General features: G+C 38.9%; 1 protein-coding gene across 1 annotated transcript in view; it reads right to left on the bottom strand.

Annotated features, from left to right (window-relative positions):
* BMPR2 (bone morphogenetic protein receptor type 2) overlaps positions 1–23,937 on the bottom strand; it is a 104,970-nt gene extending 81,033 nt beyond the window's left edge. Inside the window, exon 1 of the mRNA XM_066554016.1 lies at positions 23,823–23,937. Coding sequence (XP_066410113.1) covers positions 23,823–23,898 — 76 coding nt within the window. The 5' untranslated portion in view covers positions 23,899–23,937. The remainder of the gene's footprint in view (positions 1–23,822) is intronic.
* Positions 23,938–24,363: the final 426 nt, after the last annotated feature.

Genomic DNA, 24,363 nt, shown 5'->3' with positions numbered 1-24,363 from the left:
TTGAGCACTAAATGCCACTGCACTGCATTCTTTGACCTCTGTGGAGCTAAAATGTAAGACCATCTATTTCCCAGCAACCTCTTAACAAGTACATCTACCAGTTGATGAAGAAATTTCAAATTTCTTGGTACAGAAATGAGAAATGCAAACAATCTGCTATGTTACTGATAACACTTCAGGATCGTTTGGTTCAATTTTTTTGAAGTGCTTTCATACATTTTTGATAGCTCAGTGAAAGGACTTCTGGGTAGTCAATTTGCATATATTTTGACAGAATATGCAAAGAGGTTCTCTGAACATTCCTTTAAATAAACTACAGAGAAAAGATTCATTATTTCAGTAACTACGAATGATCGATTTCTCTGTCCCAGAGAAATCAGACACCCATACAGTCTCTGCATTAAAATTTAATTGGATTATTTACTAACAACGTGATTCCCTTCCTGAAAACCATTTTATACTCATCTCTAACAAGCCTCTAGAAACCTCTAGAAGCCAAGTGAAAAGTTGAAAATTTTAACACAATTATATATTTAAAACCAGATTTTTTTAAAAATAAAAATAAACAAATCCACATTGAAATACCCAAAATCAAAAGCAGATTATTGGGCAACCATCAGTCAAGTTGAAGAGCAAAATCAGCAATGAGCCTGCTAGTCACAGGTGCCTGGATTCTCCCCAGATTTTATAACTCATCAGTTTTGGCTTTTCAGACTTCCTATTCCCATAGAGCTTCCTGTGAATAATTACTCCACACGGACATTTCCGACCCATCTCTGAGCAGTAAATCTGGTACTTCTTTCTTTGTGTTGACCCTGAGTAACTTCACTCCTGGACAAATACCAGTGGACTTTGGAATTTCAAGTGTTGCAAATAATCAGACTTGCCTTTCCTTACACACAAGTATTCATGAAATTCAAGACTACTTGTCCAATGCAAAATTCTCAGGTCTTCCTCTAGGATAAGGCAAAGGCACTGGGAACAGGGGGTGTTTCACAGAGAGATGATGTATAAAGACAGGTTAACCACACAAGACAACTGCACTGTATCACAACAAAAATGACCTTAAATTAGTTTTATGAGAATGAACTTTGATAATAATGGAAGATAAAAAGGTGTTTGATTATTCAGAACATCCCTTTAATTTCCTTAACGTAAATGGTTACTAAAATAAGGAAAGATAAGCAGGCAAATAGCTTCCACGCTTTTCAGCTCGGAAGGCAGGTGAATCTATCTGCAGGTAAAAAAGTTCAAAGATTTGCTGTTAGAAGAAAAATACACAGCAACAGAGTCTTAAAAATTTGTATCTTATGAACTTTGCTAGTTAATCACCTGGACCTTTCATAATGAAGCATTTCTGTTAACTGCTTACACCTTGTAAACCATTTTGTACAGCGCATGAATACTGTATTTTTCTACAGAATTCTACAGCAAATTTCACATTTGAAGTGTGGTTGTGACATTATAATATTTCATGTTGTTACAATCATTCATCTCCTCTGCAGAAGAGTCCTGCTTCACCAACAGACATGAATTATGTAATCAGTCTGATATGTAAAGGGTAAGTTTAGATAGCTAGCTTGAAATCTTGCTCCAGTAACATAAAAGAAGAAATACAGACCATTCTGCACCAGAGGGGAAGTGCCACAGGCTCTTCAAATTTAGAATTACAATAGGATATAGATGTGGGTTATTAAGAAACCCAGACACTCACAGAATCTAAGTACATACACAGATTGTGTTTCACCATCCAACAGCCTGAAATTCCTGAATAAATAGTGAGCAGGCAGAGCTAAATTTCTTTCTCAGAATAATTGCCAGAAACATTGAAAATTTCAAAGCAGGATACAAAAGCACTGCACACTCCCACTATTTAACAAGTGTTGGAGCTGACCCACAGCAGGAGCCCCACGAGCTGCAGTAACTCACCAGTCTGGCAGAAAACTAGGTCAGTAGCCCCACAAAAACACTGCTTAAATTTCTGCCAGTTAGAGACTTTAAGCTGCTTAATGAGGGGCTCCAGATGAGTACAAGGGAGAGGAAGGACTACATTGCTAGGAGCAGGAGAGAAGCTGGGAGAGATTTCCTAATGGATTGCTGCTGTAGAAGGATGACTAAATCATCAGCTCCAGAAGCCTCAGTTTCCTGCCTAGCTCCTGAAGGTTTTTGCCAGAATGAGACAAATGGGACACAAGTAAGCAAAGAACTCCAAGCACTCCAAGCCTCTTCCTATCTCAAAGGGCACTCACTCACCAAACCTCAACAACTGTTAATTGCAGACACTTCTTCAAAAGCAATACCATGCAAACCCCAGATTTGGTATTCATAGTTACAAATTTGTACATAATCTTTAAAAACACATTAAACACCATCCCCACAGAGAAATTACTTCTGTTTGCCCCAAAATGAAAAAGGAGAAGGGTGGCAGGGGAAGGGATAAGGCAGAGAGAAATGTATTTCTTGATAAAACTATCTACATAAAAGAAGTGCAGCTAGAATTTTGTAGAATTTAGAACAGAATAACTTATTATCTCATGGGTTAGCTATTTTCAAGGTAACAAACTGCCCACTAAACCAAAAATTGAATGAATGGTGACACTGTAGCACCATTTGCAAATCCCAATGCACTGACCTTGGCAAGCACCATTCTGCCTCAAATTAATGACAAGTGAATATTACCTTTGCTTCCAGCTGCCTAGCTTGCATACCAGTCCTGAAGTTTCCACTTTGTCCTACCTGCTCCAAGACCACCAGTAACACAGATTACATTTCCAAAGCACTGAAATGCAGAGTACATCCCACCATTGACTATCTGCAGCTGAAAGGATTTGAAGTATCTTCTAGCTATGGTGCACTACCTCTGTGTATATTCAATGAACACTGCTCAGTTGCAGCTGTTAAGAACAACAGATAATTCATTCATAAAATGGTAACTTACTCAGAACTCTTCAAAAATTTACTATCTAGCCTTACCTTAAACAGGAACCATGAAAAGTCAAAAAAAAATTTCTTACAGTGGTATATATTAGCTCTAAAACTGTTTCCTCTGGGATAATGGCTTGCTTCTAATGAAATAATAAATCACAAGGAATAGTTAAGAATCAGAAAAACAAATGAGACATCTATTACTATTTATGAACAATATTTAGAAAGGTTCAGAGAATTTGTCTGCTAGCTTCAGTGACCATTGGGGGTGTGTCTGGGGGGAATCTACCTTCAAAACCTGTTTTTCTCAGTTCCACACCACTTTTGAAAACATATCATATCCATAATCACTGTAAACACTGTAAAATTAGGCAATTAAGTTATAGTAGTAAATATTGTAATGTTGGTTAATATTTGATATTGGAATTAACACCAAATACACACCTAAAAACTCCCACAGACTGCTTTTAAAGATGTGCTGACATAACCTAAAGCCTGCAACAATAGTACTAGATAATAAATTCAAGTTTGTAGTAACAGTATTTGAAAGCAGCAAGAATCCATGAGATACTGAAATGTAAGGTGTTCTGAAATTTCCCTTAAAATCCAATTGCTTATTTCTGCTGAATTCCTCCCTGATGTCCATCCAAGACAGCCAGCTGCCTCTGTCCCATGCTCTGTTCAGACAAGGCTGTGGACCTGGGAGGCCTATGCAGTCTAAGCTGGATGGCCACAAAAGGAGTTTACCATCTGCTAACAAGTCTGTTCTCAGGCAGATTTCCACCTGGGATGTGGAGGGTGAGAGTAAGTTTGGAGGTAGAGAGAAAGAAGTGTAGTTTTGTTGCTGTTGTTTTAAATATACTATTTCTGCCATACCAAGAGTGGGCAGCATGCTCTCCTCAACAAGCTTGAACTGAAGTGACCTTGTCCACCCAGCCTTGCTAACAATACCTGAGAAGAGGATCTGTGAATCCCTTACAGGCTCTTGATAAGCAAAGCTATAGTAGCTTATCAGAAGATGCTATGCCAAACACACATTTTAGCCGCCTTATAAACAAAACCAGAAAGCTCTACAAACTTCCAGGGCTGCAGTATCAGATTACAGAGACAAACCCAGCCAGTACTTCAGAAAACCCAATCTGACCTTCTGACTGGCTGCCACACAATCTTTACTTCCTTTAAATTCTGCTCCAATTCTACTCACATTGTTTCATTGCTTTAGGGAGCTTTCACTTCACAATGAGGGCACCTCTGCCAATGCAGCCTTGCCTCTGTAAATAATTTACTGGTTACATGATTTCATCATAAGCAGTGACTGGAACTGCAGCATTGGGGAATTTAAAACATGAGTGTCAAAATATGCACTTACCAGAATCCCCCTACCATCTGCAGTGCCTGGCAGACCTGGAGCAGGTCTCCCCTTGCTGCAGGAGCCACCAAATATGTTTCATCAAGATGGGGATGAAAAATTCCCTCCAAGAAAGGTAACTACTTCAACACAGCCACTGGAAGCTTCACCTGGTGTACACAAAAGTAGGGGGTACTGTACACTGATTCCCCCCTATACCTTTCAGACAGTTTTTCATATTCCTTTGAAGATTCAACATCTCATGGCCAGAGAAAACAGTGTTGAGTCAATTAAGAAACATCAAACCTCTTGCTGGCCCCATCAGAATACTACACTGCCTCATGCAGGCTCTCCAAACTATGGAGGGTGTGATAAGGTGCCTCATCCACACCAGCCAGCTGCACACCCTCACCTGTGCAGCCATTATAATGCCCTCTTCACAAGCGGGACCACGACAAACAGCTACTTCTCCTGTAAAGGCCTTGAAAACAATCTTTCATACATAAAACTAGTTGTCAGACACACAGTTTATGCCACTGGGATTGTCCAAGAGACAGAACACAAAAATTTCTTTCCATTGGGATACAGGGTTTTGTTAATTGAGAGCCTGATTGTATAAATTGGAGCATGTGCAGCTCTGAGGAGTTTTATGCTCTTGTGAATAGGTCCATTAAAAACACTCACCTGAATACACATTCTTCTGCTTACAGAGCAGAAAACAAGCTTGAGGAGTCACTAAAATGCTGTCCTCCACAGATGGTAGCTCGTTTGAGAAGCACTAGGAGTGGGGACAAGCTGCAGAATAGGAGTGATGACAATTCTCCATCATTAGATAATGGAGTGCTCGCCTGTCTTCTTCAAAAGATTTTGCTAGCAGTTACAGATTTCTCCATGCAAATTTCATTTCTCCATGAAATTACTGAGTACTGAATTGATATTTTTTAGAATTTGTTAATAATGTTACAAGACGAATTCAAGCAGAGGGAAAGTTTCCATCAAAATTGCAAAACAGTGGTAATTCAGGTCAAATAGGTTACAAACATTTACATTAACACACTAGGTCTGTTTTGTCATTGGCTTTTTATCATGATTTGGTTTTGTTAAACTGACCACCACAACAAGTACTCCTGTTCTCATTTATTTTCACATTATTTCATCTCGGTATGTTTATACACATAACCTGAAATTCAAGTTTCAGGACCTCTTCTAAAAACTAATTGCACTCTTAGCCACCTTTCCAATGTTAGCCAACTGAGTACAGCATTGAGAGACAGTTGGATTGACATTATTTATATTTACTTGCTTTTAATTTAAATTGAGAGGGAAGGGAGTAATTACATTTATTATAAGCCAGCCTGGAATTCTGCCTGTAATTAAAGATCTGACACATCTCAGAAGAACTCCATTTTCAGTAACTTAAGACATTCACCAAACTATCAGTGAGGTCACAGATTTCATACAGCAAGCACTCTTCTACTGAGAAGTTAAAAACAGACTCTGTTAAAATGATGTTGTCATGACTGCAACAAGACTAGAAAAAATAGGTTGTGAAGTCCATATTAAAATACCTTTTTAAAGTATTCTGTTGACAAGTTCTAAAAGTGGAAGAAGCTGAATTTAAGCTGTGGCAGACGAGCTGCCTCATACCAAGGGTGTGGCTCCTGGTTGGTTTGTGGCGAGCTTTTTTTTTCTTGTGGGGAAGTGGAAGGGGAACAGAGAGAGGATTGCTCATTTTCTTGACAAAGTACCAAAATTATAGGCCTCTGAAAAACTTCATAAGGGGTTGTTAGTTTGGAAACTCAATTTTTCACAGACCAGCAGCGCTCTACAGTCTCCCTAGGACATGGGATTGTTGCACATGCTGCTTCCACAGGCAGGGAAAAATCTGGTGCTTTACGAATAAACTGAGGTGAACTTCAGCTCCTCATCCTGCAGCCAAGCACCTACTCTGGTAAAGATGGAACTAAAAGCATGACCCTATTTTCTAATCTTGCTTTTCCCAGGGAAACACACAAAATAGAAAAAAAAAAACCAACAAAAATATGAAGAAAGCTGGTATGTGGAAAACAGTGAAAAGGCAGAACAAAGGTCAGCAGAAAAAGCAGCAGTGGTGCCACTGCTCAGAAAAGCAGACAAAAGCAAAGGAGGTAAAAACCAAATGAAAAGGCCAAAAGCCAGGGAGAAGATGCAGCTGCAACAGAGAAAAGAAAGACTGGAAATGCTTGTGGTCTCCAATAAAGAACAATTCTGCTTCGTAGAAGTAGCTTTTTATTCTTCCCTTTCCCCTGCTCACCCTCTAGGTCCCTGGCATTTATTCTATGATTCTGATCACAATGTTGTGCTTAGGAGAAAAATATTATTGTAGCAAACAGTAGGAAATAAACTGCTCACTTCAAAGCATACAACAAGAGATCTTTTTAATAACATCTTGTTTTCACTATATGAAGTTTTGAGTTTGTGGCTGTCTTTTTTTTTCTCTTTTTAAATTAATTTCTTCCATACCTTACAGCAGAAAGCTCTCACTGGGGTTTCTGGATGCAAGACTGCATATTTGTACTCCATAGTATTTAGAGAATTACATCAACAAATAAAAATTGTAAGATAACATGTATTTTTAATTGGTTCACTGCAGATTCCTGTTTAATACCAACAAGACTACATACTACAGGTGAATATTACCCATCCTGACAGAAGGAACACATTCATACTATAGCAGAGACAGGCAATTATGCACAAACTGTGTGCACGTGTCATCATCAAAAATCTACTCCTTAGTTTATTTACTAAGAGATCTAAAAAGGCTTTAGGAAAGAACAACTCCTCTCCAGTCTTTTCTGGTGACTAACTCAAATATGGGGGTTTTCCCCACATGCTTAAACAGATCTTTATTCCATGGCCCCTGTGAAAAGGATTCCTTCTTCACACTAGCCTAGTGTCTACCTGGTGCTTCAGCCATTCAGTCACAGGGGAAAATCAAGACAGAAAAAAAGTTAATCTCCAATTATGTTATCAGCATTCTTGCACCTCACTAAATTTTCACGTGCTTCCAAGTAGTAAATCATTGAAATAACCTTTTCTGTTAGAGATGTCTTATCTTTCCATCTATTAACCAATACTCTACCACACATTCATCCGTATGCCACAAAAGATTGTGATACTTTTAATTCTACTGTACTTTTTCATTAATATAGTTTGAAATTTGTGCCTAGTTAGAATGTTTCTCCCACAGTAAAGAAACTATAGCTCAGTGTCCATGTCCACTTTCATAATGGCTTTCATGTGGCCATAATGTAAGGTTTGGCAACTAAAGCATTTTAATTCAAGAATCTAATAACACTACATAGCCCATTTTGGAATTTGGATGCTCAGAGTTCCAACTGTCCAAAGAGGACTTAAAATGTTGTCTCCTAATTCCAAAGCCAATAATTTTAATTAAGACCACAATCATCCTGAGCTTGCTCTCTCTCACACACAGAAAGCCTTCAGAAAAATTACAAAGCTCACCATTAGCAAAAAAAAGGGCTGTTAGAAATACGAAGGGATTGGAAGTCAAATGATTACAAGAAAAAAATAGCCACAACTACTAATTAAACTAATTAAAAACTAATTAAAGTTTTACCACAGTATGGGTATCTTAAAATTCACCAAACTGCACTGAGAAGCTGGCAATATCTGGGTAAATCCATGTGATCTGTTTTTATTGACTCTCAGACACTAGCCCACTGGACTCCCTCATGCTAAACTTACTATTTGAGATGCAAAAAATTAATAGCTTCAGAAAAGGTTAAACGAAAACACTCGTAGGGTTTCATCTGTTCATTTAAATGTCCTATGGGCCTAGGAATTTCTTGGTATCTACAGAGAAAGCAGGACTCAGAATAATTCCACATGTACTAGTATTAGACACCAAAGCATTCCAGCACCATAACTGGATAATGCTAAGGCTCAAATTACCTCTTCTCTCTTCTACACAGGCAGAACAGACACTTGAAGAATACTGGGCAGAAGAGAGAAACAAAAGTGAAAAAAACCAAAGGAAATACACAAATATAAAAAAAAAAAAAGGAAATGAAAATAATGTGTTCACGTCTTTAAAATTTGTTTTTTCTCGCAATATAAAACCCCAACTAGATTCACTCTCAAAAGGCAAGGAAGAAAATAAGGAACAGGGAACATTCTAGTTTCCTGCTGCTTCTAAGAAAAGCAGTGAAAGCATGTCAGAGTAAAGAGACTTGGAACTGCTAATTTAGATGCAGCTTAAGATTAGAAATTCACTTTCATCTAAAATAAGGAACATCCACCATGTGCCTACCAAATAAACACTTTTTGCTGAGTCATTAAAATATATTGAAGTAGTTGGGCAATTGTACACACTACCTCTTTAGTCATCTGTTTCTTAGCTGCTTTATTAAACATCTCAGAAGCAGCTCAATCAAAAAAGAGAAAGAGCATGAGTGGATGATACAAAACTACAGATATTTGGAATCTGTGGCCTGCTTGGCATAACAAGTTGAAGAAATGTAGTGGTCAGGAATGATTATAAAAAAATCCGTTTAACTAATCGGAATTCAAACAGCAATAGGGTAAGGCACAAAGTAAAACACTCCAAAATATATTTGAAATGACAGTGTTTTGTCTTTTGAACTTTTTGTATAGAACTAAAACAGAGCAGTTAACATTGGTGAGAAAGTAATAAATTCATTTCTAAACCTTTCAAAACAAAAATTTCCTTTTATAATTGCCATCTCTAATAGTTATATGATTTGCAATAAATCATACAACTGCCATTTCTCATAACTTTTCTCTCTGAGAGCAGTTTTACTTAGTACAAAGCCATCACAACCAGCTTTCTACCATGATAAATCTCAAAAAATCCATCAGTTTGGCATTGTAATGAACGGATGCTGAAGTGGATGACAATGCACTCCAAGGCAGCAAACCAGGTATGTGTTCTCTTTGCTGGTGGCACACTAAGCAACAGCAAGATACTTCATCTCACTGTGGTCCTCCTCCCATCCACTGTGTATGTATTTTTAAAGTACTGTCATGCTTTTGCTCATTACAATCACAGTTGGGCCTCGGTGTTTGTTTCTTCCTTTTAAACATCTGTCCCGCAATAATCAATGTGCACAGAGCAAGTTCTCAAAACACAACTGGTGTTTCAGAACAGAGCACCCAGGGAATGAGACTTGTCTCCACGTCCCAAGAAAAAACAAGATTTATGGCAACTTAGACAATTGTTTAGAGGGGAAAAGAAGCTATTTTTAACTGTTCTTCTTAGTGGCTGCACTTAAGGGAGGCTCCCATTTCCTTTCTTCATCTTACACAGCGGCCGTAACTACTACTTCCTTTTCTCTCAGCTGTTTTTACAAAATATCAGGGCTTGCAGTCTGCAACTACACACTGTCTTCAATACAGTCACAGGTTCAAAGCAAAAGCCAGATACTGCTTCCAAACCAACTTCTGCCCTGAAGGGCAGCAGGCAACTTTACCTTTGAGTGTATCTATTTCTGTTCCACACAGAAATAGCAAGCCTGAATTAGGTAGGGCCCTGAGGACAGCCAGGGGATCCAGATTCAAGCTGCTGTGTAAATAAGTGTACAAGGGGATGCAGACCTCACACAAACTACTACAGATTGTGGTTGTGCTGCTCAAGCACTGCTACTTGGTGTGATCATTTGCACTTGGGACAACTAAACTCCAGTACAGGAATCTGTAGAGACAGACAGCACTGCTAAAACAAGTCTTCTGTAGTCCTTAGCAGAACGAGATAAATGCTACCATATGCCAAGTATGGGACATGAGAAAGGAACTCTGTCTTTGTCCTCGGATGGAGACATTTGAGACGAAGACAGTATTTGTGTTCACATTTGTATACATTTGGTGAATAAAAACCGGAAGGATAGGAAGGGCAGAGCAAGCAAAGGCTACAGCAGTTCTAAGCTCACTTCCAAAGACTGATCTCATCAGTCTTGCACAATACAATTCCAACACAAAGATGAAAATTCAAAATAAACCCAGCAGAACTGCAAGGTATCTGCTATCACACTAATGACTAGATACAGATCTCCCAGAGAGCATGATCATTTTCTTTTTGCACTCTCACACCCACCTTCCCCTGCCACACAGGAGTTTACAATGTTGAGAATAATTTTGGGTTTTGTCTATGCAGTGACAAATTATATTACCAGTTTGCCTCTCAAAAGTCCTGGAACCTTTTAATAAAATGCACCATAAGAGAAATCATTTGGAAATCTGTGGCATGGAACCTGTATATTCCTCAAGGACTAAAATAGCCCTTCCCACAATTTTACCTTAACTGCCCCTCTCCCCAGATCTCAACCGAAGCTTCTTATGATTCTTCTGAAAGCCTTATTTAAATATATATCTGAAATCACTTCCTTAATTACTCACTCAAGCTCATGCATGTTTAAAAGAAGTTTAGTAGGTGAGCCACCTCTTGTGGGCTATACTGAGCCAAGTTTAGGTAGGCAATGACCGTCCTACACTGCCTCTAATCTCACCCCAACAGCATCTCCCCCAGAACAAATTATACATCCACAGCGCCTCTGCCAATTAAGAGTCTCAGAGTTTGTGTTCTGCAAGACAATAAAAGTAGAAAAATAAAGGAGCCTTACTTTTTGAAAGCATACCAGAAGAGTCAGAGAAGCTAAGCATTCCTCTAGGGAAGAATAAACTTCAGTCTCTTGCACTTCCTTTATGCACCCCAGTTGATCTGAGCACTTATCAAAGATCTCTTTTTAGTAACATGATACAACTCGTTTCTTTTCATTAAAGAGAAGAAATGCATAAAACAGCAATGTTCAAGTGGAAATAAAAATGTCTTTCTACAATAACTGAAATAAGGGCAGTAAGTGAAATTTAAGAAGAGATAGTATCAAGAAAGAAGCACACATAAAGAACCACCTCTGAGCTGGAGGATATAATATCCATGGGGAAGGGAGAAGCAGGAGAGTGTGCAACGGTGCAAGTCTATTCCCTGCAAGGCCTTGAAATTACCCCTTTTTCACCAAATGAGGCAAGTACCCTGCAGAGAAACACCTCATAAAAACCATCATAGTTATGCACAAAGCATCTGAACTAAGGTCAGATAGTTGCTATAATGAGTTTTAGGGGTTTATATGACTAATTTCATGCTTATTTATAATGCTCTGGTTTTAGGTAATTTTGATTTTGTGAGTGAAAACAAAACTACAGAACTGTGCTCATTCTCTGCTAAGAACATTTGCATCTTCCCTTCTTTAAATGCTCCACTTGGATCTTAATCTGCAGGATTACAATCTCCTGCTCAAGCAGAACAATTGACAAGGGAGAAGGAAGGATGTCCACAAAGCCAGATAACATAAATTATGAAACTACAGTGTTAATTTACTTAATTTATCCTACAGCAACTCAACATCTGCATACTTAAAACTTCTTTCCAAGAGCTGTCTTAACACTTACCACAGGTTAGGAACATGCACAGAGTCAATCAAAGCACAGCAGTTGGCAAACTAGTTTCCATCTGAACTCACTCTCTTCCTTTACATCTCTTTGTTAAGAGTTCTTAACAATTATCCTCAAGCTGTTATGGTGCATCTCACTCCTTGTGCCTCCTGTGCTATTAGGGGCATCTGCTATTAACTGTTTGTCCTCACATAACCAAGAAAACTTGAAAATACCTTTCCACACTTTTTTCAATAGCTCCCACATTTTTCCACTCCTAACTCCTCTCCAACTAATTCTAGTGTAGTGGTAGTAGTGTCCATGTAGAGATAAGGCTACCAAATCCAGCAGAAATATTTAACAGGGCTCACTTTGTGCCACATCACACTTACCTCTTAATTTTGCTATGCCTTAGAAATAGACACCATCCAATTTCATAAATAAAATACAATTAAAAAGCCCTTTTCCTGTAAATACTGTTTGAAAAAGCCAAAGCTCGCTCTGTTCCTCTTCAATTAAAGGGAACTGAGTTTCTACTGGTGCTTTCTAATACTTATTACTATAAAAGTGCACTTCAAACTTCCTCCCACCTCAACTAGATAATAAGCTTTTCCTTCAATCAAACATAATTAACTGTACAGCAATTCATTAAACCATTTCTCTCAAAAACCACTGCCCCTATAAATTGAGAAGGAGCCAGCATTCTGCAATTCTGACCACATCCCTTCAGGTGAGACCCTCAGCTCCAGGACCCGTGCTGCTGGTGATGGCACTGAGCTCTCCAGTTGCCTTTGTGCCCACCACAGCACATTCTTCAGCTGCAAGGTCACTTTTCAGAAGGTGGTTATGCTGCCCTGTTTGCTGCAGGATGAATGATGCTCTCGTGCCTGTCTAGACTGAGACTCGCTGGAATGCAGTTACCTCTGCACCTCGTATTCCCACACCTCAGGGAAGTGAGGCAAGCTGCAGAGTTATCAATGAAGCACTGAAACAAACTGCTTTATGTCATTGCCACAAAGGAATTTACTATCAGATTCCATCGCATACGTCACCCTCCTGTGCTATTAAATATTTCAGCTCAATGCAGTAACTGTTTGTTTGTGGTACCCCTGCATTTTACACCACTTGCCTGCAGATACACACTGAAAGCACATGTGGGTAACAAAGGTAAATTCGTGACATGCTTCTTCTAACCATCCCAAAAAGAATAACAAAACCAAGGGTGGAGAAGGATGGACAAATCTAGGAAAGAATCAAGACACAAATACCTTCTTCTGTAATAACACTGGTAAACATCCAGCCAGGATGTCTAGTTTTATCTGAGGAAGCCAGGATATTACAATAGGCTTACTTCTCTGTATTTCCTGGCAATGTCAATTAAATACCTGATCTCCAAAACCTCTGTCAAGTTCAAAGAACTACCTATAAATGTGTACAAATGATTAAAGTATTCAGAACACAGGAATACTAAAAAGACTTGTGGGATTACACCAGCATCTTATATATTAAGCACATGGAAATAGAATATAACTGTACTGGACTTCATTGTCCCAAAGTGATTCTGGGTTTAAGTTTATAGCATGAACACAAAAACATGAAAAAAGCAACACTGAGAGGCTCAGAACTGGCATCACATCAGCACAGAAAGGGAAAAGTGACTTACTTACTAAATTTCCATTTAAATAGAGAACATTCACATAAATGTTCATTTCCCCCTCAGCAAAGATATAAAAGACAAGTTACTTGATACAGTAAAAAAGTTCAGTATGTAGAATTATCTTGATTTATCTTCAATTAGAAGCCTGTCTAAAGGTCTTTGGGTTTTTCTTTTGCATTATATGCATGAACATACCGCAGGAAGACTGAAAGTGATATACAACAGTGTCGTTAAATGTATGCTGAATTCTGATGTCTGAAAACTATGGATTTAACTACATTTTAAGATTTGAACTTGGCAGAAAAGATACCATATGCACAACAAATACATTAAACCAGCACCAAAGAGAAGCCATATCTCACCTTGCTGTAGTAAAGCAACATTAAAACACAAACTCCATAGCCTTTCAGTCACTTCAATTCAGCACTGGTTTTCATATGTAACAACAAATTTATGAAAGATTAATCATAATCAAAAAGATAAAGACGTAAAAAAGGTTGAGATTTTAAGAAAATTCTTAGTACAACAGTGGATTATTCAGCTCTCTGGAAAAAGGTTCTGTAAATATTTGCATTATACGCCACATAAAAACTTTTTTAAAATGTTCTTTAAAAGTTAAAATTTTGCTTTTCATCTGTTTTTTACAGGTCAAACAAAACCCCGTTGCTGCTATTATTGTGAGCATTGGCTACACACAGTGCAGTTCAGACAGAGTTCTAGGACACATTCTGGATTTACTGGCAATTTCAGATGCTTTCTCACTTAGCCAGTGCAAGCTCCCTTCTGAAACAGGGCATCAGGAGTGAGAGGACAATGCACATTGCCCTGGTGCTCAACACAATTCACTCTTCTTCACAATGGGTCTCCTGGTGTTTCGTGAGAACCTTAATTAACTGCAGAGCTTTTTTTTTTCCCACCTATCTTCTTCCCTCGTTATTGGATCACCAAGTCTGTTCCTAGTTTTGTTTATACCACATTAAAAGCCCATTCTTTATTTTTCTGCATGCCTTATTATCTTCTCAGCTCAGCTCTTTTGTTGCTAACCCTTCTCCCACTCTTCCAAAACCAGTCAAGAAAATCAACTTGCTGGCCATGATATCACTTTGGCAATATTTGCTTCCTTCACAATATTTGCAGACCTTCACTTCTTCAAGATGAAAGACACTGTTTTGATGACTACTTCAAAGTACATAACATCTGAATACTTGTTTCCACATTTAACTCTTCCATTCCTCAGCAGAACTCAGTGCAACATCCCTTTCAGTATACTCTCTCTTAAATGCCCCTAGATTTTCACAGTGAAGTGACTCCTGCTCACAATATTCTTACCAGTCTCATATATTATGGCACCACTTACTATTCAAGTGTCTTAGGACCTCGCTGATATTTTCCCCTGAACATTGCAAAATGATAAGAAAATATTCTTACATTCTCCAAGCGAAACCACAAAGTTGAGTTATTATATTATTACTGTATCACTAGTGTTCCTTACTTTAAACAACCCACCTTCTCCCCATTTTTAAAATTAATTTACTCTGTGATGTCACATTTCGACTGTGTATTCCTGTGTACCCAAAGGCCACATCTTCAGTTTTAAGTAGCTATACATTCTACATACAGATTAGTAAAATACAGTCTACAGATTAGTAAAATAATATTAGGGGGTTATTTGTTTTGCACACAAACATTCTATTTCAGTATTTCTCAAAATAAGGGAAGCTAAATTTGCTGACAGCTTCCTTAATGGTACTATTTCTCTGACAGGAAACAATAAAAGACAACAATGTCTCTCTATTTGCCACTTTAGATATTTCTAAGTCTGTATGGAAAAAATCAGCAAAAATACTTATTAGATTTGAAATTGTTGGCTAAAACAATGAGAAAAAAACTGTGACCAAATAATTGTGTTCTGCTGCAACAGCATTAACTACTACAGGTTAAATTTAACTAAAATTTAATTAGGTCAGATTCATCTTAGCATAACTAAAAGAGAAATTATTTAACAGGTCCTGATAGAATCTGGATGTAATTAATAAGTGTAAAGTTTACCCATCCCACAAAATACGCCATTTATGAGGACTTTTTGGGAATTAAGAACGGCATGCAAACAGTAAATTTTCTAATATTAAAAGTTTTAGGTTTTAACAGAACATATTGGTAGAATTTTGGTAACAGTGAGCATGTAAGGATACACACACACACACTCTCATATATACATGGATGTTTTACAATTCATCTTCACTGTATCTATGTCATAGACATTAGAACTGAGAATCTGCGTATTTTCTATATAAAAAAGTTTACAGGGATCCAAATAATACCGCAGTGGGCGCGAGGAATGATTTACCCTACTGTTTCCCCAGCTTTTTTCACTCATTTAAATGCACTGAGTCATTCATCCCTGCCTGCAGAGCCGAGTAAGAATAGCACAGGGGGCTGGAAGGAGCTCTTGCGCTCCCGAGCACTCGAGCGGCGCAGCAGCAGCGGCCCGGGAGCCCCGAGCGCGGCTCCTGTCCGGCCGCACCGCCCCGGCCCGCCCGGCTATTTCGGTCCTGGCAGCTGCAGCTCCCCGGCCTGGCCCATCTCAGCCAGAAATAAAGGAAAAGAACTTCAAACATGCAAACATAAGAAACCAACACCGCGGTGGCATCCAGACGAACTTCATTACAGGGTTCCTTTTATCCTTCTCTGATTGCAACTGAAATTATTTTAATACAGAAAGCTGCTTCTTGGGCTAAGTGCCTGCTTTGCATATATATGGCAGTGCCACTGTCTAACTAAAAAGACAGCTGCTACAATTTTCCTACAACAACCTTCGTTTTCTTCACCTTACTATATTGGTTTTACATACCATTCATATCTCAGACAGGTAAATATAATAAAAATTTATATTTAACAACTGGTAATAATTTTAAAACATCTTAATTTTCAGCTAAGTCCCTTCTCTACAATTAAATATAGAAAAACAATTTCTAGTGTTTAGGTTTTAAACAAATAAAAAGAAAGACTGCAAAAATTCACAGCATACAGCACATTATCTTCTGCAAAAAATATGTCCGCACCAAGATTTTTGCAACTTGGAAGGTAGAGGAACACAAAACCTCCCAAAGAAATCAGCTTTAGTGACTTCTCTCTGAAGGACAGCATCAGAAGGAAGGACTAATTCAGCAACAATCTGACTACAACAGAACCACTCCACTAAGAAAAGCAAGTGTTTTTTTACAGTGGATAACTAAGCATACTGCTGTGAGATCATTTATTTAATATAATCACTACTAGAGAAAATAGCTTTTTCCTGATACAATTTTGTGAAGTCTAACAAAAGATTGTGGATTAATTTTCATTCTTGGGAAAATCTAATTAAGGTTCTTTAACATGGATGGTCTAGGAGTCTTGTATCAAGTATCTGCTGCTTTAATTGTAGAAATAAAACGTTTCATTTTTAACAGAAACCAAACCATACTGAGGAAGCCTCATAAGGGAAAAGCAAGAGCAGTAGATCACGTTTAGTCAGTTGTTCTTGTCCCTAAACTACATTAAAGCTTCTCACACCAGGTAAAGCTGACCTTTGTGACTTATGCAGAGGGAAGTGCACTTGATGCCAGGAATGACGAGCTTGAGATGACACTGCCAACGCCCAACACTCTGATATTAATTAGGTGCTGCATTCTCCAATGTATAAACTAAGGAGCCAATTAACATACGTGACCTACGATCATCCTTACAGCCATCTCACCACCACCAAAAAATCCAGAAAAGCCTCTCTTACCCATCTTTTTTTACACCCATCCTGCTTACAACTCAAAACAGTCAAAGGATATGTAGTAGAAGGAGCAGCAGAAATGTCAGCTTTGGGCTGGACATAATAGTAAGAGCTTCTGTACTGGCTTGTTAGTGGCAGGTGGGCAAGGTAATGCAAGGTTCCCTGAACCACTGCCAGTGTCATTGTCTGCCACTTACTCCAGAAGGTGACAGTTCATACCTTCCCATTACTCCTGCTTAAATGAACAATAAAACTACTTTTCATGAACTTGACAGATTGAAGCAAGTAGAAATATATGCATTACAAAAACATTCAAAGGGACCACTGGAAAAGCCTGAGTTACAGCACTGTTGAAAAGAAGATCATAAGGAAGCTTGATGTGTGGGATATCTGAACTACAGAATAGACACAGGACAATCAGCTAAACGCAGTTTTGGAAGTGTGAAAAACAATGCATACCATTTAAGTTACTCATACACACTGTGAAGTTCATAAATGGATGATAAGCATTCAGTAAAATGATTTGGGCATTGTTTTGCAAGTTCAGTCAAAAAAATTGGCTACTACACTGTCTCAGAAACACCAGTTGTTCCACTAGCAGCAAACTAATTGCCTAGAAATGTGACTCTTCTCCCATACTTCTTAGCCAACTCCCACATCTCCCACAGAGGGATCCCTCATTCTCCCCCAGATCTCCTACAGCATGCCAAGTGAACAGGAAAAAAACAGGACTGTGCATAGTCCAGAGCAGTGTATGCACCAACACTTACATCCTGGGCTGAGTTATGCTCCTCTTTTCCCTTGAAAAACCCCTACCTTCGAACTTTTTCCTCTATTCCTCTATTCAGTTCCTAATTTTTCATGAAAATGGTAGCAAATTAATCTCTTGAGACTTTTCTCATCTTTCACATATGGTTGAAATTGGCTAGCAGATTAAGGAGTTAGAGGTGGAGACAGAAGGGTTCACAGATGTCAGTCTTCTGGGTCCATAATGCATATTTTTCCTTCCTTCTCTCACAGAATAAACCAAAGAGAGAATACAGAGTACTGAGAGATACAAAAGGTAGACACATTTACAGTTCAAAACAGAACACACGAGAAGCAAACTCAGTAAGGCAACTGACAAAACTGACACATCCCAGTGACTTGAAACAAAATGCCATCACTACCCAAAAGCTTGTGGTTTTGAAACTTACACGACTGAAGGAAAAGGAGAAGGGTAAAGGCATCATCTGAATGACTGTGTGTCTCATTCATTCTCACAAGAAAGAACAGAGATCTTCCAAACTGCTACCTATAACTTTGCTTTGTCTCCCTTCCCAGTGCAGAAGGTTCATTCCACTCATTCTCCAAGCAAGTCTGACAAATGTTCAGACACTATCTCTGTCTGGCTGTCTCATACGCCTTGGTTCTCATCCCACAGCAAACCAGACCCAATCCTTCATCCTTTCAAATCCCTCCTGCCCCAGCCTTTCTTCCTGCTCACCACACCTCCTGACTGACCTCTCCTATCAGATTCTCAGCCGCTCAGCCCAGCTCCCAGCCCTGCAATTAACACATTAACAGACATCTCCAGTCACCAAGGCACCATCAGGAATCGAAATTCTGGGAAGAGCACAGTTCTCAAAAATTTTTAAAAACTGAAAAATTGCATTTTAAAACACTGATGATCAAAAGCTTAAACACGGGAACTTATCTAAACTGGTATTCCCTGGCAATTGCCTGTGTATGTATACTACATTACACTTTCAGGTGGATTGCCACATATTAATTATGGCATATCTTAAACAATCTTGCATTATAAAAGAGGCAAAAAAAACCAAATCTACTACTGTTGCATTATGAAAAACATGATAATTAAGCACTGTAACAGGCCAGACTACCTAGACAGGCTATGAAATCCCTCTTCACTGGAGATTTTAGAGATGTTAGACAGACATCATTATCTGTACTTACACAACCAGGCCATGGAGGAAACAGAGAAACAACTTCTAGCCTTATACTTCTGTGAACTTATGCTTCAGAAAAAATATAAGAGGGAAAAAACCCCAAAAAATACTACACCACCAAAAACCACAAACAAGTAAAAAAGAATCAACCAAACAAACCTAAAAAAAAAAATCCCAAAACAAAACAACATAAAATCCACTCTGCAGAAAATCAGTTTGCATACTGAAATGTTAGTCTTTTGGGGAACAGTTCCTGTATTTCACTTATTCTTAAATTCAAAATCAAGCAGTGAGTAGCTCCACTAAGTCTAGAATCTCAATAAAATTAATAGTTACTGCCTGTAAGCTATGCACAGATTCCAGTCCTACCCAACCTAAATCATCACCCAGCCTGTTTTATTCAGGGCATAAACATTTTGTTCCAAATGAAACTTTACACTCAGCTCACAGCCCTGGCTATAAAGTTATATTCTGCCCAGAAAATGACAGCACATACTCATAGCACAGCCAGACTGAGTCCAAACACAATGCAGCTCCAGTACCAGGCACTCTGTTGTTAGGAATAAAACATTTCTGAAGAACCCAATATAAATTTCTTGTCTCTCCAGTGAGAAAGGCAGGGGAAAATGGTATTCACCAAGGAAACAATGCCACTGACTATACAAACTACTGATAAATACTTAATGAAATATAAAAAGGAAGGGGAGCAACAACATAGAAGTCAACAAATATTTTTTTAGAGAAATTTGTAGTAAGTGCTAGGGAGATGCCATCAAAATAACCACTTCAACAAACTTCAGTGTAAGAATAATTTTAAGAAATACAGTTATGCTTCCCTCTCTGTCCAGGGTGAAGTGAGGTTGGCCTGCCTTTATCAGAGAAGGATAGGCAGACAATTGAGCCAACTTTTTATACATGGTTCCTTTGAGGGTAAAACCATTCACACTGGAGCAAGGTATCTGTGTAATGTCTCAGGGCTTGAAATTTGGGTTCCTCAGCCACCAGATGAGCACAGCTTCCATCTCCTCACAGGCTGTGCCAACACTGCACAGTGTAGTGCCCCAGTACTGAAGTCTGCTTGGGAACTGGAAGCACCTGAGTAAAAATATCACAGAGGCTCATACAGGCTGATTTACCTAATGGAAAAAAGGCTCTTCCCAGCAGGGTGAACAGCTTGCACAGCTACACAATTTCTTTACACAAGCACACAGCCCATGAAGGCCCAGCTTGGTGTCCAGGCTGCACTTGTGCTCTGGTTATCCTTCAGGCACCAGTGTGCACCTCAAGCCAACAGCCTGGCTTCCATTTCCCAGGCTAAGATTTCTGAGATGACTCCCAACACAAACAGAAAAATAAACAGAATTTTATGTTACATTTGAAAAACAAAAACATAAACAATGGGTGTAGCTCTAGTAAATAAGTAGAAATCAGGGTGCAGATAAGTTTAAAAAACCCCCACTGTTTAATATGCAAGATATATAGGATCAGTTACTAATTTGAAACACTGAATTAGAAGAACTAAGTTGAATATCTAAAGGAGATTATTCCTCATTTCACCCAATTCACATTTCAGACAAATTATGTTGAGATACTGAAGTAACTTTAACGAGCAAGACAGAATTAGATAAAGATGCTTCAGTTCACTCATTTTAATTAATAATTAAAATTATCATTTAAAAAAATTCAATCTCTATCCAATTCCTTCCACACTTTAATTTTTGCAGCCCTGTTGAACCGCACAGATACAGAATTATGAAAATACTCCCAAAGATAAAAGGATATTCTGTTTACTTTATATACCTTATACTTTCTGCAAATAATTTACACATTAGACAATGGAATGCTGTCTACCCTGGACATGTATGCAGAAGGAAAAGTGGTTCAGTATTGCATATCACAGAACGTAAGCAAGTGAAATGAGGAAAGATTGTATCTTTAATATCTGGTCCATACGAACACCCAAACAAAATTCTTTTGCAATACTGGGGAACAGCTCAAAGGCTCACCAACCACCTCTTCAGGCACAAGCCCTCATGATTAACACATCAGATTCCTCTACAATATAAAGACATATTTTTATATGTCTCACAGTTCTAAACAAAAGATTTAGAAATAAGTATTTAAAATAATTTGAAAAATAAAGAACAAAATGTTGCAAACCATTTTTGTCCAATACTGCTTTTTAAACCTCTACCCAAGACTGCTGTCAGTAAAATGTCCTCACTAAAGCATTTCTCTTTACAAAGACTAATACATTATTTAAACGCAGACTTATCAGATAACTGTTAAAATCTGTATTTTATGGAGGAAGCCAGTAATATTTTCCTCCTAATAATCAGCAAATATTTCTGCATCTAGAGCTAGTTCTTTATTGTATCTTCAATTAGAAAGGGGAAGGAAGAATCACTTTCTTGCTTCATTCATATTCCAGATTATGAGTGGAACTATCATCTACAACCCCATGGTAAGATTTTTTGTGTCATCTTCTTTATTCATCGTTTTATCTTCCCTTTCCTGTCCATACTAAACCCAGGTCTTTGTGGAGCTCTCCCCAGAGAGGTCCAGATATTCTCCTCCAGACAGAAACTTAAAAACCTGTTATCAAAATACTTTCCCTCTGATGTCATGATTTTGCATTTATAGTCACTCAATTCTATACACTGCTGAGATATAGTATCTGTTCACTAATCAGAAGAAAGAATTAATAGGGGTTTCAAAGCTACAAAGGCAGCATTTTCACTCTGATGGGAGCATACAGTTCATACTTTGGGGGAGGGGAAGAGAAGAAAGAGTGTTGGCTCTTTCATGAACATAAAAGGGCAGAATTACACATTAGTGTAGCTTCCCCATGTATAGACATTTTTTTCTGAAATGCAGTGTAAACTTAAAATCAGCCATTAGCTTCCTTAACTAAAGCTCAAATCATCCATGTAATTACTTTTACAGAGGATTATGACCAAGTTTTTTTTAAAATGTGAATTGTGAAAATTTCACAATTAAGAAATAAATCACAATGAGAAAATAGGTTCCTATTCGCAAACCAACCGACCAAGCTGGCATTGTTAATACCCTTTTAACAAGGCAGAACTGAAATACTGGGAATGCTGTTGCCAGGTCAGAATTGAAGTGAATTGGGTAAACCATGCAAATGGGCTCTTACAGCACCTGCCCAGCCCTTGGCCTGCTACAAATCTGTACTTGCTCCTTCAGTAACCCTTCTTCATCAGGGCACAGAAATGACCAACTCACTGAAGTTTCCACAAAGGCAAAAAAAAGCCTATAGTTTTTAAAAAAATACATTTGAAAGAAAAGTTGAGATGCTGAGCATTCTTGATTCATATGTGCTTTAATACCAAGATTTTTGACCTTCAGAAGTCCCTTCTCCCAGGAAAAAAAAAAAGAGGAGAATAAACCAAAAACGCTCCTCAGAAACGACCACAGAGAGACGCTGCAGACATCCATCTAAAATAATGGCAGTCAAAGGTCAGGATGATATAGGGAACATCGAGCTTTTCATTTATGAATCTTCCTGAAAGACACCTCTTAGTAAGCAGAAGCAAGAAAATCAGGGACTATCCAGTCAGAGAAAACTGCCTAAACATGTGTAATTTACAGGATTTTCCTAATAATGGCACCAAGTATCTTCAACTTTGACAAGTTGAAGATACTTGGTGCCATTATTAGGAAAAATAAGACCTCACTGAAATATAACACGGAAACCACCGTGCTTGTTGGGTCATCTTAGCAACATTCTGCAATTTTTCTCTGAAGATTCGCTTATGAACTATATCCAGAAGATTACAAAATATCACGAAGAAAAGCAAGCACTGCAGATTGGATCCCGATCAGTAAAACGACAGGAAAGTCGTAGGAGTCTTCCAAAAGTGTTGGAAAATGCATACTGCAAGAACAATTGGTATTCCTGCCTAACAAAGCTGGGTTACACTCGAGGGCTCCAACATGTTAATCTGTCACCGTGACAGAAAAGCAAAGGATGCCAGACCAACACACATCTCTTTTCCAACACCCTGCATATCTAACACTGAGCTTCCGAAGACAATTAAAAACAGGACTACAGTATCCAAATATACGAGTAAGGATGCTCTTAGCATTTCTGCTTCCAACTTCTTGTTATAAAAAAAGAGTACCCTTCAAGACCTTTCAGCATTCCTTAGTAGCGTTTTTTGCGTTCTATAATCACAAGTGACAAAAGAAATAGCTCCATATTTGCTTCAGATCTCTCCAGGGGGAAAAAAAAATACACATTACAGTAATTCTGTTACAAAACTACAGCACATGTGTAAGGCCCCGAGAAGCACCGATGCTGATAAAATTAAAAATGGCTGTGCCCGAAGATCCCACAGCGAAACAGGCACAGCTCTGCTGACGATTAAAATATATATTAAAAATTCCTGCATTACCTTACAAAGGGCGAGGTATGCAAAACAAAAAGATTATATATATTTCCAAAACTGAAGTAAGTTATTAGACAAGAGATGCAGATCTAAGCAAAGCATTCTTACTGAGTGCAGGTCGAGCTCATTTACACAATAAAGCGGATTTTATTCCCCGAGACACTTAACGTATCAGGATTTCAAAACTTTTATCAGGCTTCTCCACCAAAATACATGCCCAGCACTTTGTAAAGAGGCACAGATGTGCCCAAATACCAGCGGACCCCACCCCCTTCCCGCTGCCAAAATGGCCAGTTCGTTCCACCCAGTGGCTACTCACCAGCCGCAGTGCCGAGCAGCAGGGTGGCACTGGAGAGCAGGAGCACCAGCTCAAGGTGCTGCAGTGAGGCAGGCATACCTGGGCAAGCCACGGTTCGAGCCGCCAGGAGAAACAAATAGGGGGTTAAAAAAAAAAAAAAAAAGCCAAACCCCGAAGAGAGGAAATTCCTCTTGCTTTCGCACAGCCTTCCTTAACTCTCTCGGTTTACAATCCCGTCTGGAAGGGCAAATGGCAGATGAGAGGAGCCGTCTTCGCTCTTACTCCATTACAGCCGCCTGCCTTCATGCCTCGGGAGCAGGCAGCGCTCAGCGGACACGGGGGAAGCGCCTGGCTCTGCCTCCCAGCCCCGCGGCATCTCCCCCGCCGGGGAGGACGGCGGCACGCTCCCGACCCCGCTGGGAACCGGGCTATTTCCCACGCAGCTTCACGATATCGAAGAAAGCGCCCGGTTGGGAAGGGAACATATCCAGACGCGCCCACAGCGGTGTCAGTCAGCGCGGGCCCTGCGGGCTGGCCGGGGCGCGGAGAGCGAGCTAGGTGC

Source organism: Molothrus aeneus, chromosome 7 (assembly GCF_037042795.1).
Source record: "Molothrus aeneus isolate 106 chromosome 7, BPBGC_Maene_1.0, whole genome shotgun sequence".
Classification (NCBI taxonomy): domain Eukaryota; kingdom Metazoa; phylum Chordata; class Aves; order Passeriformes; family Icteridae; genus Molothrus; species Molothrus aeneus.
The sequence above is the reverse complement of the archived record's forward strand: the minus strand, read 5'-3'. Positions and strand labels throughout refer to the sequence as shown.